Source organism: Aythya fuligula, chromosome 27, assembly GCF_009819795.1.
Source record: "Aythya fuligula isolate bAytFul2 chromosome 27, bAytFul2.pri, whole genome shotgun sequence".
NCBI classification, from domain to species: Eukaryota; Metazoa; Chordata; class Aves; order Anseriformes; family Anatidae; genus Aythya; species Aythya fuligula.
In genome coordinates this window covers 130,816-142,823 of record NC_045585.1, presented here as the reverse complement: position 1 = coordinate 142,823, position 12,008 = coordinate 130,816, and the positions used below count along the sequence as shown (strand labels likewise).

At 42.8% G+C, this 12,008-nt stretch overlaps 1 protein-coding gene across 1 annotated transcript in view; it reads left to right on the top strand.

Moving 5' to 3' along the window:
• Positions 1-12,008, top strand: part of LOC116499475 (tetraspanin-15-like) — a 58,847-nt gene that overhangs the window by 46,077 nt on the left and 762 nt on the right. Inside the window, 2 exon segments of the mRNA XM_032204213.1 lie at positions 2,119-2,172; positions 2,755-2,871. Coding sequence (XP_032060104.1) covers positions 2,119-2,172; positions 2,755-2,871 — 171 coding nt within the window.

Sequence of the window (12,008 nt, the reverse complement as noted above, 5' to 3'; positions counted from 1 at the left end):
TTTTGTGGGTGGGAAACTGTTTGGGTTAAAAGAAAAGTGCAAAGATTGCAGTCCTCTGCCCTTGGTGGGTTTTAAACACCTGCATTGTTGCTGTTTTATGATCTCTGAAAGCATCAAAATTCACTTGGGAAGACTAAGGATGTCTCCTGGTTTTTATGTTAGAAATATCTGTTCAGCTCTGACTTTCACTTCCATGCAAGACAATAACAAAGATAAATCAAGGCAAAAAACTCACTTGTCCACAATTCACCCAAATACAAGCTGTTGAGAAGAATACTCAAGTGGATGGTCAGAATTGGAGATGATTGAGAAACCCTTCATTATTTGATGCAAGAAGGAAGAAAATTGGTGATAAATTTGCTCCATAGATGGATGTTGTTCAATGGATAAGTCCTATAGAAAGGCTATGAATGTTTCACCAGTAAGGATCCCATGATGTCCATGGAAGTGAGTCTAAAAACAAGGATAACTGAAAGCTGCCAAGAACTAAATGCTTTAGTTTTTTTCTTTGTTTATTATTTGTTTTGTTTGGTTGTTTTGTTTTGTTTTTTGGTGATTGTGGTTTTTGAGTTGTTTTTTTAAATGCAAACCAAATAAATGTTCCTGGATCATGCGCATATTCCTTTATACCACTATGGCAACAGCATGTGCCTTAGGAATGTCTCAAATTCTCCTTATTCTGAGGGCTTCCTGTTTCATGGTCCCAGTGCAGGATGAGACCTGCCAGTGGGCTGATCTCTGGATGTCCCCATAAGTCTTTAATACACACAAGGACTAATTATTCTCCTTAACTATGCCCAGTTTATAAATAGCGTACTGAAGTGGTGACAGATGGTTGTGGTGTGTGGTGGGTTTTTTTGATAGCCCTGTCAGTAATGTACAGAGGTACAGATCCTCTTGGTAGTGTATTGCTGGAATAATTTCCCTACCAATTACGGAAGGAATGAGCTGCAGCTTTATGGCTGGAGCCTGTCTGAAGGTGCACATTTCTTTTATGCTGTGTCTTGCAGGAAAAGTATAATTTACCCCTAAATGTGCACATTTCTCTTTTCATCTTGTGCCTCTAAAGCACAGGTAGTTTTTGTTTCGTTGTTCAGGAGCTTTTACTCGGTTGTCAAAGTCATCTTACTGAAAGTGTAATAATTTCAGCATGTTATTATTTCATGAGTATGAGGCCCTTTAGAAATACATGGTATTATGGAAGCTGCTATAAGCCATAAATAATAAATAAATAAATAAATAAAATATCAATCCTGAGAGGTGCAAAGTACACAGCTAGCTCAGGGTGTTCTGGAGCTACCTCATAGCTTTCCTTTTTCTGGGATGAGCAAGAACTAGTTTTGTAACTGGTGTTAAAAAATGTTGTAATCAATTCAAAAATGTATCCTCTTCCACCCTGATGGAAGCAGAGGAATTTGGTTTGATTTAATTTTATAGAGCTACTGCATAGCAGTATTTGGCTAGGATTTCTGCAACTTTTGAAATGCTTTTTTTTTTTTTTTTTGGGGGGTGGGCAGGGGGCAGCGGGCGGAGCAACAAAGGTCTAAGCATTGTGGATCCCTAAAATCCTTGGGTTTCTCCCAAGTGCTGGGAGACTTTTGGGAAATTCCCCCTTGACTTCTGTAGAACTAAATACATTTAATCTTGGTGAAATTACCTTTTTTTTAAGAAGGTGAAATGTGACTGAATATGTGAGAAAAAAGTGGCTGGAATTGAACAAGGAGAAAATCAAAGTAACATTTTAAAGAACCACTTTACTAAATTCTCACACCATGTGGAGTTGCTTTCAGCTCAAATCACTGGACAGTCCCGTATCACTGGATAGGAGAATGCTGAGCAGATTCAGAAATGGCTGAGACAAGTTGTTTAAAATAGTTTTTCAAAACGCAACTTATTGCTGGCCCAAGCCAAGCTGGCACCTACAATATCAGCAATGCATTTGAGGAAAAAGGATTAAACAGTAATAAAATGAAGTTTGAGGCTAACTGTTTGCCTTGTACTATGCTGAATGGTCAAGGCAACTGGGCAAGTTTTTTTATTTCTTTTTAGTTTTATTCTTTTTTTAATGTCCCCTTTGGTTTCCTCCAACCTAAGTTTGCACTAATTCTCTGTCTACAGGTTCCTGGAGAAGTCATTAACACGCTGTGTGGATACAGGACACTCGATAAAGAGGTAACTTTTGCTTTTTCCTTCCTATGTACAATATTTTTTTGTGAAACCCTTCCTTTTTTTTAAAAAAAAAGGTTATCTTCAGGGAAACCCTGCCTCACAATGGGAATCTCTTCCCCACCAGGGATAGCTGTTACTGCAGCTGTATATAATTTATTTTTATTTCTTTTCTCTAGCATCCCTGCACAGGCTTGCAGAATTTGAGCAGGCTCATCTGTGTAGTCTCTGCAGGCTTTGGTGTGGCATTTCTGAGAGCAACGATCTCTCTACTGGATGAGTCCCAGGAAATGCTGGTCCTGAGTTGTGATTTAAGGCTTGGTGGTAGGAGAGAAGCTGCTTTTGAGGCCCTCAGGGGTGATTGTGGGGTATATCATGGCAGAGAGCTGCAGTGTGACCTGTAAATTTAAGGGACTGTTTTTTTGTCAAGAAAACCCAAGAAGATATCAAATCCAATAAATCAATTCCCAAATGTTTGTCATGGCACTCCTTTGGCTTGCGGGAAGGAGCAAACACAAGAAATAACATCTTCTTCCAAGTGCACCATCTAAATTAAAACAGTGGTACTTCTTTTCAATCTGCTTCCAGCGCCTGGAGTTGCTTAATGTCATCCACGTGCGAGGCTGCATCCATGCTGTCGGGCTGTGGCTTAAAGACAACTTTGAGGCCACTTTGGGCATCGTTTGCTCCATGCTTCTTCCCCAGGTAGGTGGTGAAACTGGTCAGCATCATCTTGCCTTTTATCTCCATTCTGGAGGAGGAAAACAATTTGGTTTTAGGTATTTTTCCCCACTACCTTTACATATGAAATCTGTGTCTTGGGTGTGAAATGTCACAGCACTTTTAAAGCAACTTTAGCAAAATGCTGGCTTTCTAATAACACACTCCTAAAATTTAATTAATGTTCAAGTAATAGCGTCTAAAATCAAGGCATTTCTATGCTAGACCAGCAAATCCTTTTACATTTGTTTTTACAGTTCTCTTCAAATAGAACATAAATATTAACAAAAATAAACCATGATCATAAATTTAGCTGGGTTTGCCATACATCATGAAATTCATTTTTGAGCTACTTGCCATTAACAATGGCAGATGATCCTGGCAATTTTGCAGCACAAGTTATTAAGCTCTCTATCATGGATATGGAGAGAAACTTTGGGTCACAGCAGAGGCTACCCTTTTACAATGCTGTTGCCACTGTGCTAGCAAGGAGGTGAAACTCCAGAATTATTGTTATTGTGTTGGTGTTGATTGCTTTTTTTTTTTTTATATGTATTTCCTTCAAATCTTGCAAGTGAAAGCTTTCTTTTTTTCTCCCTGGATGTAACTTTGGATTTGCCACTGGATGTACTTGGTGATGCTTTCATCAGATATGGTATTTTATCTAAGTGGAAGTGAAATTATTCTTTTTCCTGGGTTTCTACTTGCAGTGAAATGTAGAATACTGGCTGAATAAACAGAAGCTGCTTGAGAAACGTGACAAACTGAGCTAATTTTTCAAAGGATTGAAAAGGATTTCTCCTTGATGTCTCAGATGGCCTGAATGAAAAATAAATAAATAAATAAATAAATAAATAAATAAATAAATAAAAACAGACAGGGGCTCAGTGTGTGCCCAATCCTAGCTGCAATGCTCTGCTTTTATAAAGTGCTTCCTCCACGGTGTGCAGATGAGCAAGAAACTTCTACTGTGCTACTACCAGGAAATGCAATGGTGTGGTGGTTTTACTCAGCTGGGCAGCTGAGCTTCACCACAACTGCTCTCTCACTCCCCCTCCTCAAATGAAAAGGGGGAGAAAATATGATGGAAAGGGTTCAAGGGCTAGGGTTCAAGGGCTAAGATAAGGACAGAGCTATCACTCCAAAGTTATTGTCATGAGCAAAATAGACTCAGCATAAGGAGATAAGAGAAATTTATTACCTATCACTAACATGCTAGAGCAGTGAGGAACTAAAAACAAGCTAAAAACACCTTCCCCCCATCCACCCTCTTCAACATCCTTCCCCCAGGCGGCACAGGAGAATGGGTGAACGGGGGCTGTGGTCAGTCCCTAGTGCTTCATCTCCGCTGCTCCTTCTCAGTCACTCTCTTCCCCTGCTCCAATGTAGGGTCCCTCCCATGGCATGCCATCCTTCCCAAACTGATCCTGCATGGGCTTCTCACAGGCAACAGCTCTTCAAGAACTGCTCAAGCATGGCTTCGTAACACAGGGTCCATCCATCAGGAGCACACAGCTCCAACCTGGGTCCCCCATGGGCAGCAGCTCCTGCCAGGTCCCCTGCTCCTACATGGGCTCCTCTCCGCGGGCTACAGCTTCAGCCCAGAGTCTGCTCCTGTGGGGGTTTTCCACAGGCCACAGCCTCCTTCAGGGCAGATCCACCTGCTCCGCTGTGGGCTCCTTCATGGGCTGCAGTGTGGAAATCTGCTCCGCCATGGTACACCATGGGCTGTGGGGGCTGTTTCTCAGTCATCGCTCTCCCAGCTGCACTGCTGCTGCTGTTGTGCAGCAGGTTTTTTACCTTTTCTTAAGTCGGCTCTCACATAGGCACAACCACCATCGCTTTTTGGCTTGGCTCTGGGCAGCAGCGTGTCCCTTTGGAGCTGTCTGGAACTGACTCTTATCTAACATGGGGCAGCTTCAGGGCTTTTCTCACAGAGGCCACCCCCACAGCCCCCAAAACCTTGCCACATAAACCCAGTACAAATGGGCACAGAAATGGGGTGAGAAAATGCCATAATAGAGGTTACCATTACCATCTGCCTTGCAGGATGTCTAGAGCCCATTACAGGAGCTTCCTGTTGCATTATCCATTAACCTCACAGCATGATGCTTTTAATTGGGAAGGGTAGGGAGACAAACCAGAAATGGCAATAAGGATCACTGAGCCTTGATGAATATCAAGTGCTTTTGAGCAAGCATTGTGATTTTTCTGGCATGCCATTAAATGCTCTTCAGTTGGAGAATCTTGTTCTTCCCATCTGCTCATGATTTCCAGGTTTTAAATATAAATTGGATTTGATGCTGTCAAGTTTTGGAGGGAATTGTTACAAATGGCCATCTCTGTTGCCAAGAACTGTCAGCCTAGAAACAGATTCATCCCCAGCAGCTGCCATTGGAAAGCCAGGGTGAGAATATTGTCCTTGAACTGCCAGTTGGAGTGGGAAGAGGAAGAGCACCGTGGACATGGAGAGGTGATAGTGTCTTGAACTTTGGCTTGAATGAACATATTAGCATGTCTTATCTTTGGTCATTGGGTATTTGTCATGTTCTGCACAGGACATATGCCTCACTGTGCACTTGTGTTAATTTCAAAAATAGCTGCAAACCACCTTGATGGAAAGCTTGCAGGATGCCAGGAAGAAAGTTGGGACCAAAATCTACATCCCAAGTCCAGCTTTGGGTTTTGCCCAATTTTCCTAAAAGCGTAAGTTTCCTTAGAAACAAACGTCAGCCTCGCCTGTGATGTTGAGCAGCTAAAGGTGGGATTTTGAGCATAGGTGGGATTTTGAGCTTGGCCAGTGTTCATCACCCAAGTGCCAAGATTTGTGCTTGTATTTGAAGTAAGCAATATTCTGGCCCTTCTTACACAGAAGGAAGCACAGAAGGAAGCACCCAACAAAAAATTGGGCTGCTGTAGATTGCCCATAGAAAGCATATGTCTGAGCAACTATTGCTATTAGTAATATTAATTGCTAATTACTAATTGCTAATTAGTAATTACTAATTGCTAATTAGTAATTAGGCTTTCCATCCTACTCAGATGTGGGAAACCACCATATTTTGATTTTCCATAATGTGGGAAGTCCTTGAATTTACTTATTTATTTCTGAAATCTATACATAAGAGACCGAAAGGCACAAGGCTTGGCTTTACTTTCTCATACATTCTAATGTTTATTTAATTGGGTTTGGAGAAGCTGTAAAACAGGTACTGAATTGATCAAACAAGTGAGAAAGCAGGGAGAAGTCTCGCCTGGGAATGTCACCAACCACCCTTCTGGCTCCCACCCTCATCTTTCCATCCTCCCAGGCAGCTTGTAGTCATTGTACAGCACCCATGGCCAGAGACAAAATCCCTGAGAATTTGTGCTTTGAAGCACTTAGGTTTTTTCTTTCCAATGGACATAAATTTCCTTCAGCTACTTGGGTTGGATGGCAGAGTTTATGGTGGCCCTTGCTGATGGCAGATGTCCCACTCACCCATTCCATTTTGCTGGTTCAAAAGGAAGATGAAGTTACAGAATCATAGAATTGTCTAAGTTGGAAGAGACCTCAAGATCATCGAGCCCAACCTCTGACCTAACACTAACAAGTCTTCCACTAAACTATATCACTAAGTTCAACATCTAAATGTCTTTTACAGACCTCCAGGGATGGTGACTCCACCACTTCCCTGGGCAGCCCATTCCAATGCCTAACAACCCTTTTGATAAAGAAGTTCTTCCTAATATCCAACCTAAGACACCCCTGCTGCAACTTTAGCCCGTTCCCCCTCGTCCTGTTACCAGGCACGTGGGATAATAGACCAACCCCCACCTCGCTACAGCCCTCCTTTAATGTACTTATAGAGAGCAATAAGGTTGCCCCTGAGCCTCCTCTTCACCAGGCTGAACAATCCCAGCTCCCTCAGCCGCTCCTCGTAAGACTTGTTCTCCAGACCTCTCACCAGCTTCGTTGCCCTTCTCTGGACTTGCTCGAGCACCTCGATGTCCTTCTTGTAGCGAGGGGCCCAAACTGAACACAGTACTCGAGGTGCAGCCTCACCAGAGCCGAGTACAGTTGTTCTACCCAAATCGGGTGGTTGGGGTAAGCTTCATCTGTTGCTTTGCAGGCAAGTCCTAAAACACTGTTTAACCCCAAAAGGTCTTTGGCTGTGGTTGGTCTTTGCTGCAAGATGCTGGTTTGGATCAGCTCAAAGATGCTTATTTGCAGCTGGAAGGAGGCAGAGACGTGGGAATTGGCAGCAGGTATCTGCCCTGTTTCTGTTCTGCTCTGCATTTAGACATTTATTTATTATTTTTTAAAAGCTACTGGCTATGTCCTTTCTGGTGCAATGTTGTGTGCCTACTGGGTAAAAATAAAATAATCCAGGTATCTGCATGGCCCTAAGGACTTGCCTTGCTTTGTGATGCTTTAGTTTTGCAAAGTTTCCTGTCCTGATTCTGGTGCAAGGTGTCTGGGGAGCAGATGACAATGTGGGCAACATGTGCCAGTGTGGAGAAATGCTTGCGAAGTGAGGGGTGCAGAAAGTATATTGCACACGCAAGCCTTTGTGGGCTTCCTTCTCAAATAATATCATCTGCAGCTTGTTTTTTCCATAGGTGTCACTGCAAAAAATCCCCAATTTTGGGTGCACTAAAAGCTGACTGGAAGATGGCAAATCTTCTACCAATTTTCTAGAGGGGCAAGAAACTGGACCAACTACAGGCCTGTCAGTCTCATGCCAGTGCCCGGTAAAAATACGGAGAAGATTATCCTTGAAGTTATTGAAGCGCACCTGGCGGACAATGCAGTCATTGGTCCTAGCCAATGTGGGTTCACGAGGGGTAGGTCATGTTTGACTAACTTGATTTCCTTTTATTATAAAATCACCCATCTAGTCAATCAAGGGAAAACAGCTGATGTGATCTTTTTGGATTTCAGTAAAGGTTTTTGAAACTGACAGTTTCCCATAGGATCCTACTGGACTAGATGTCCAGCATACAGCTAGATAAAAACATCATATGATGGGTGAATAACCAGCTGATGGGTAAGGCTCAAAGGGTTATGGTAAATGGGTCTGCATCAGGCTGGTGGCTGGTCATCAGTGGGGTCCCCCAAGGCTCCATTTTAGGGCCAGTTCTCTTCAATGTTTCTGTAAACAATTTGGATGTAGGACTAGAAAGTGTTCTGAGCAAATTTGCTGTTGATACTAAAATGGGAGGAGTTGTTGACTCTGTTGTGGGTGATGGGGCCTTGCAGAGAAATCTGGACAGGCTGGAGAGCTGGGCAACCACAGGAAGTTTAACAAGAGCAAGTGCTGAGTCCTGCACCTGGGACAGACCTCACCCTGGGTCTCTCCTGCGCCTGGGACAGGGCAACCCTGACTGTATGTACAGACTGGGGCATGAGACGCTGGAGAGCAGCCCCGCAGAGAGGGACCTGAGGGTTGTGGTTGAAAGCAAGTTGAATATGAGCCAGCAGTGTGCCCTAGCAGCAGGAAGGCCAACCGTATCGTGGGGTGCATCAAGCACAGTATTGCTAGTCGGTCAAGGGAGGTGATTGTCCCGCTCTACTCTGCACTGGTGTGGCCTCACCTCAAGTACTGTGTGCAGTTCTGGGCACCACAGTATTAGGACAATTAAACTGTTGGAGAGTGTGCAGAGGGGCCTCATTTGCAGCCTACAGCTTCCTCGCGAGAGGGAGTAGCGGGGCAGGTGCCGATCTGTTCTCTTCAGTGACCAGCGACAGGACCCGAGGGAATGGTGTCAAGCTGCAGCAGGGGAAGTTTCTGGCTGGATATGAGGAAAAGGTTCTTCTCCGAGAGGGTTGTTATGCATGGGAATAGGCTCCCCAGGACGTAGTCACGGTTACCAAGCCTGTTGGAGTTTAAGAAGTGTTTGGACTGTGCTCTTAGTCATATGGTCTAAATTTTTGGGTAGACCTGTGTGGTGCCAGGAGCTGGATTCAATGATCCTTGTGGATCCCTTCCAACTCGGGATATTCTATAATTCAATGAGAGCATAAATATCATTGTCAGTGCAAATTGCAATGTATTGTAAGCACTGCAAAATGATATTTTTCTATCATATCACAACTGCCTAGTGGGTCTGCATGCTTTATTGATTCCCTCAAAGGTCTTTGGATTTATTTCATGCAAACAGCTGTGTCTGTAAGAGCACCTACTTGATGAAATTGTACACCATGCAGAGCCTGTGCATTTGAATCCGCCTGCAAAAAGCTCAAAAAGTGGCAGAATAGAGACCTTCCCAGGCAATAGTGGTTTATGTACTTTGCTGAATACCAGCCAGAAATAACTTGTAATTTTACTACATTAAGTGATCCATAAGCAGTAACTTCCAAGCAGTTCTGTTGTTGTTCAGTCATGGTTATCATTACAAGGTGGAGGAAGGCAAGGACAAGAGCAGTTTTTAAATTTAAATTTTTATTTTTTTTTTGCCTGATGCTTCATATATTTTGGTCAAATGGTCAAATGCTCCTCTGTAATAAAACCTTCCTTCATATTTCAATGAAATAAAATCAGCTCTCATGTTAGAAGTCTCTTCACTTCTGGAAAACATGGTGCCCTTGATGCCAGGGATATTGAATGCATCAATATTCCTGACAGCTTTTTCTATTTTCATTAAGTGAAAAAGGATATTTAAAGCTGGGCTGGAATGGAATTTGGTTCATAACTCAGCAGAGAGCAAAGTCTAGGGGATGCAGGCTGCTGACTGAGGACTTGGGGTATTTTTATTGATTTAAAGAAATCCTCAGTTTCACTAGGATGCTGTGTCCCATGGTACCTGGGACATTGCCGTCAGGAGGAGAGGAACGGGAGAGATGTTTCCAGCAGTATGTCCCTGAACCTAGCTGGCTTTGCAAAATACGATCCATTTGCATTAAGCTTACTGTAAACACTAATCTTTTTCTGAATTACTGTTTGGTTCATGGAGGAAAAATGACACCCTAGTCTTAAGAATTGTCATTTCAAAGGGTTCGGTTTTTTTGGTCCTTTCACAGCACAGCAGTGCATTTTTAATCTGTCCAGTGATAGCATGCTAATGGAAGTAGATAATGCTAAAGCTTGACATAAATTTGCATATTATTTTAAAACTTTTTAAATCCTTAAAGGCTCTGCTGTTGAATATGAATTAGAACAAGCTTATTTTCCAAACTCATGTTGGAGCAGTTGCTCTGGGCTCTCCCTCAAGTTACTGGACAGATGAAGCTGTCTCCAAGCATCATGTAGCCTTGCTGTGGCCTCCTGCACCCCTGCCTAGAGGTTTCTGCAGCTCTGGGGGACTGAAGAGGAGGACGACATATATGCATTAGGAAAGCAGCACCCTTGCTGGTGTTTCCATGACAAAGTCATGCCTTGTTATTTTTGCTTCTCCACAAGAAAGCTGGATCATGGGCAACGACAAGGTTGCACAGCACCATTCTGGTCCTGTGCATGTTGTTGGGAATTAATATTATCTCCATACACAGAGTGAAGTCATTTCTTAGAGTGCTTGGGAGGGAGTCGCCTGCTGAAATAGGCATATAAAATGCATCACAGCAGTGAAGAATTTCGAAGGCAGCAGGGAGCTACACAGCTACATAAATAGAAGTTACCAGTGCTGTGAGATAACCTGATTTCAGGCCATTTGGACAAGTAAAGGAGTTCCAGAGTTCAAATTTTCTTTCAGTATCTGCAGTCTTATTTCTCAGCAAAGAACCCTAATGTCATTAATCCAGTACTTCTGCAATTCCTGCAATCAGAGAAAGCCCTTCTAGCCATAACCACACATCAGCCTCTTTCACCCTATCTGTTATTTCAGTGATTAATCCTGTTATCAAGGGAATAAAGATACCTTTTGCTTGCAATAATTAGGTGGAAAGTAAAATAAGCAGGATGTTCTTTGAGGATTAGTGCAGTTAGTAAAGTGGGAATTGGACAAGATCAAACTTCAGGCAGGGAGGCCTTTCCCTCTTGGGAGAGCATCTGAATGGACATAGTTTTCCCCATTTCTCGTTGAACAAAGAACTGTCAGTCCTGGGGTGGAGGGATCCCCTTGCGATCCACCTGCAGGTGAATTTGGGAAGGAAAAATAAATATTGAGTGTTTTTGAGGTTTCTTCTGTGCAAGGCGCAAGCTGCTAGTGGAGATGGCAGGGTATTTCTCCATCTCTGAAAAGCAAATTAATGAATGCTGATTCTGATCATGTTTGCCTGTTTGCTTTCAGGTCACCAGATGACACTTAGGTGATTTGCTTTTTCCCCTGTGGAGGTTGCCTCCTCTTGGCAAACATGTTCCATTTGGGGATAAAATGATCCCTAATTTAAGATGCATTACAACCTTTTGCTGCTAACCCCATTTATCTTTCTCTTAATGTTCCCACTCTCCAGACTATTTAACTGGTCAATTAGGACCCAGATAAATGATTGATAACATTTTTCAGCTCCAAAAACAATGTGTTGCAGTACAGCAGGAGATGCCAGTTGAATGGTACACGTGAACTTTGCTTATTTATTTACTCTTTGCTATGCAGAAAACATTGTTAGCTCTTATTCTGTTAGCCTCAAAAATGAACAGAAAAGCCACAGGGCTCAAGACAATATCCTCTTTATCCATCCCAGCCTGGTTCATTGAAAACATCATGTGTAAAACTGCAGTTTGTATCCTGGATATTGACCCCTGCAATATCCCAGAGCATCTTCCCTATAGGGAATAAACCTTATTTCTAAGGAAAATGCCATTTGCTGAAATTGAGATAGAGAAAGGAGTAGCGCAAAATAAGCACCTTGTGCTGAACATGATGATTGTCATCATTCCCGTCATCAGTGTCTGTTCTGCAAATAATGTCTTGTGACTGCTTATCACCTAATCTGTTCTCTCACTGGCATTTTGTTCATAGCCACCACACAATATCACTGCAAAGGAAACATCAGGCAAAATCAAAGCAATGGACTTGAAATCCTCTGCTTTTTGAAATGCTTCTCTTTTCCTTCCTAAAGATCTAAAAATCATATCTAAGCCCAAACCCAAGATCAGATTATTTTTTTCCCTGACAGCCAGCTTGGGTTATTGGGAAATAACCCAAGTGGCACTGTGCTCACAGCAATATCTTAATTTTAGCAAGAACCTGGACCTGTGCCA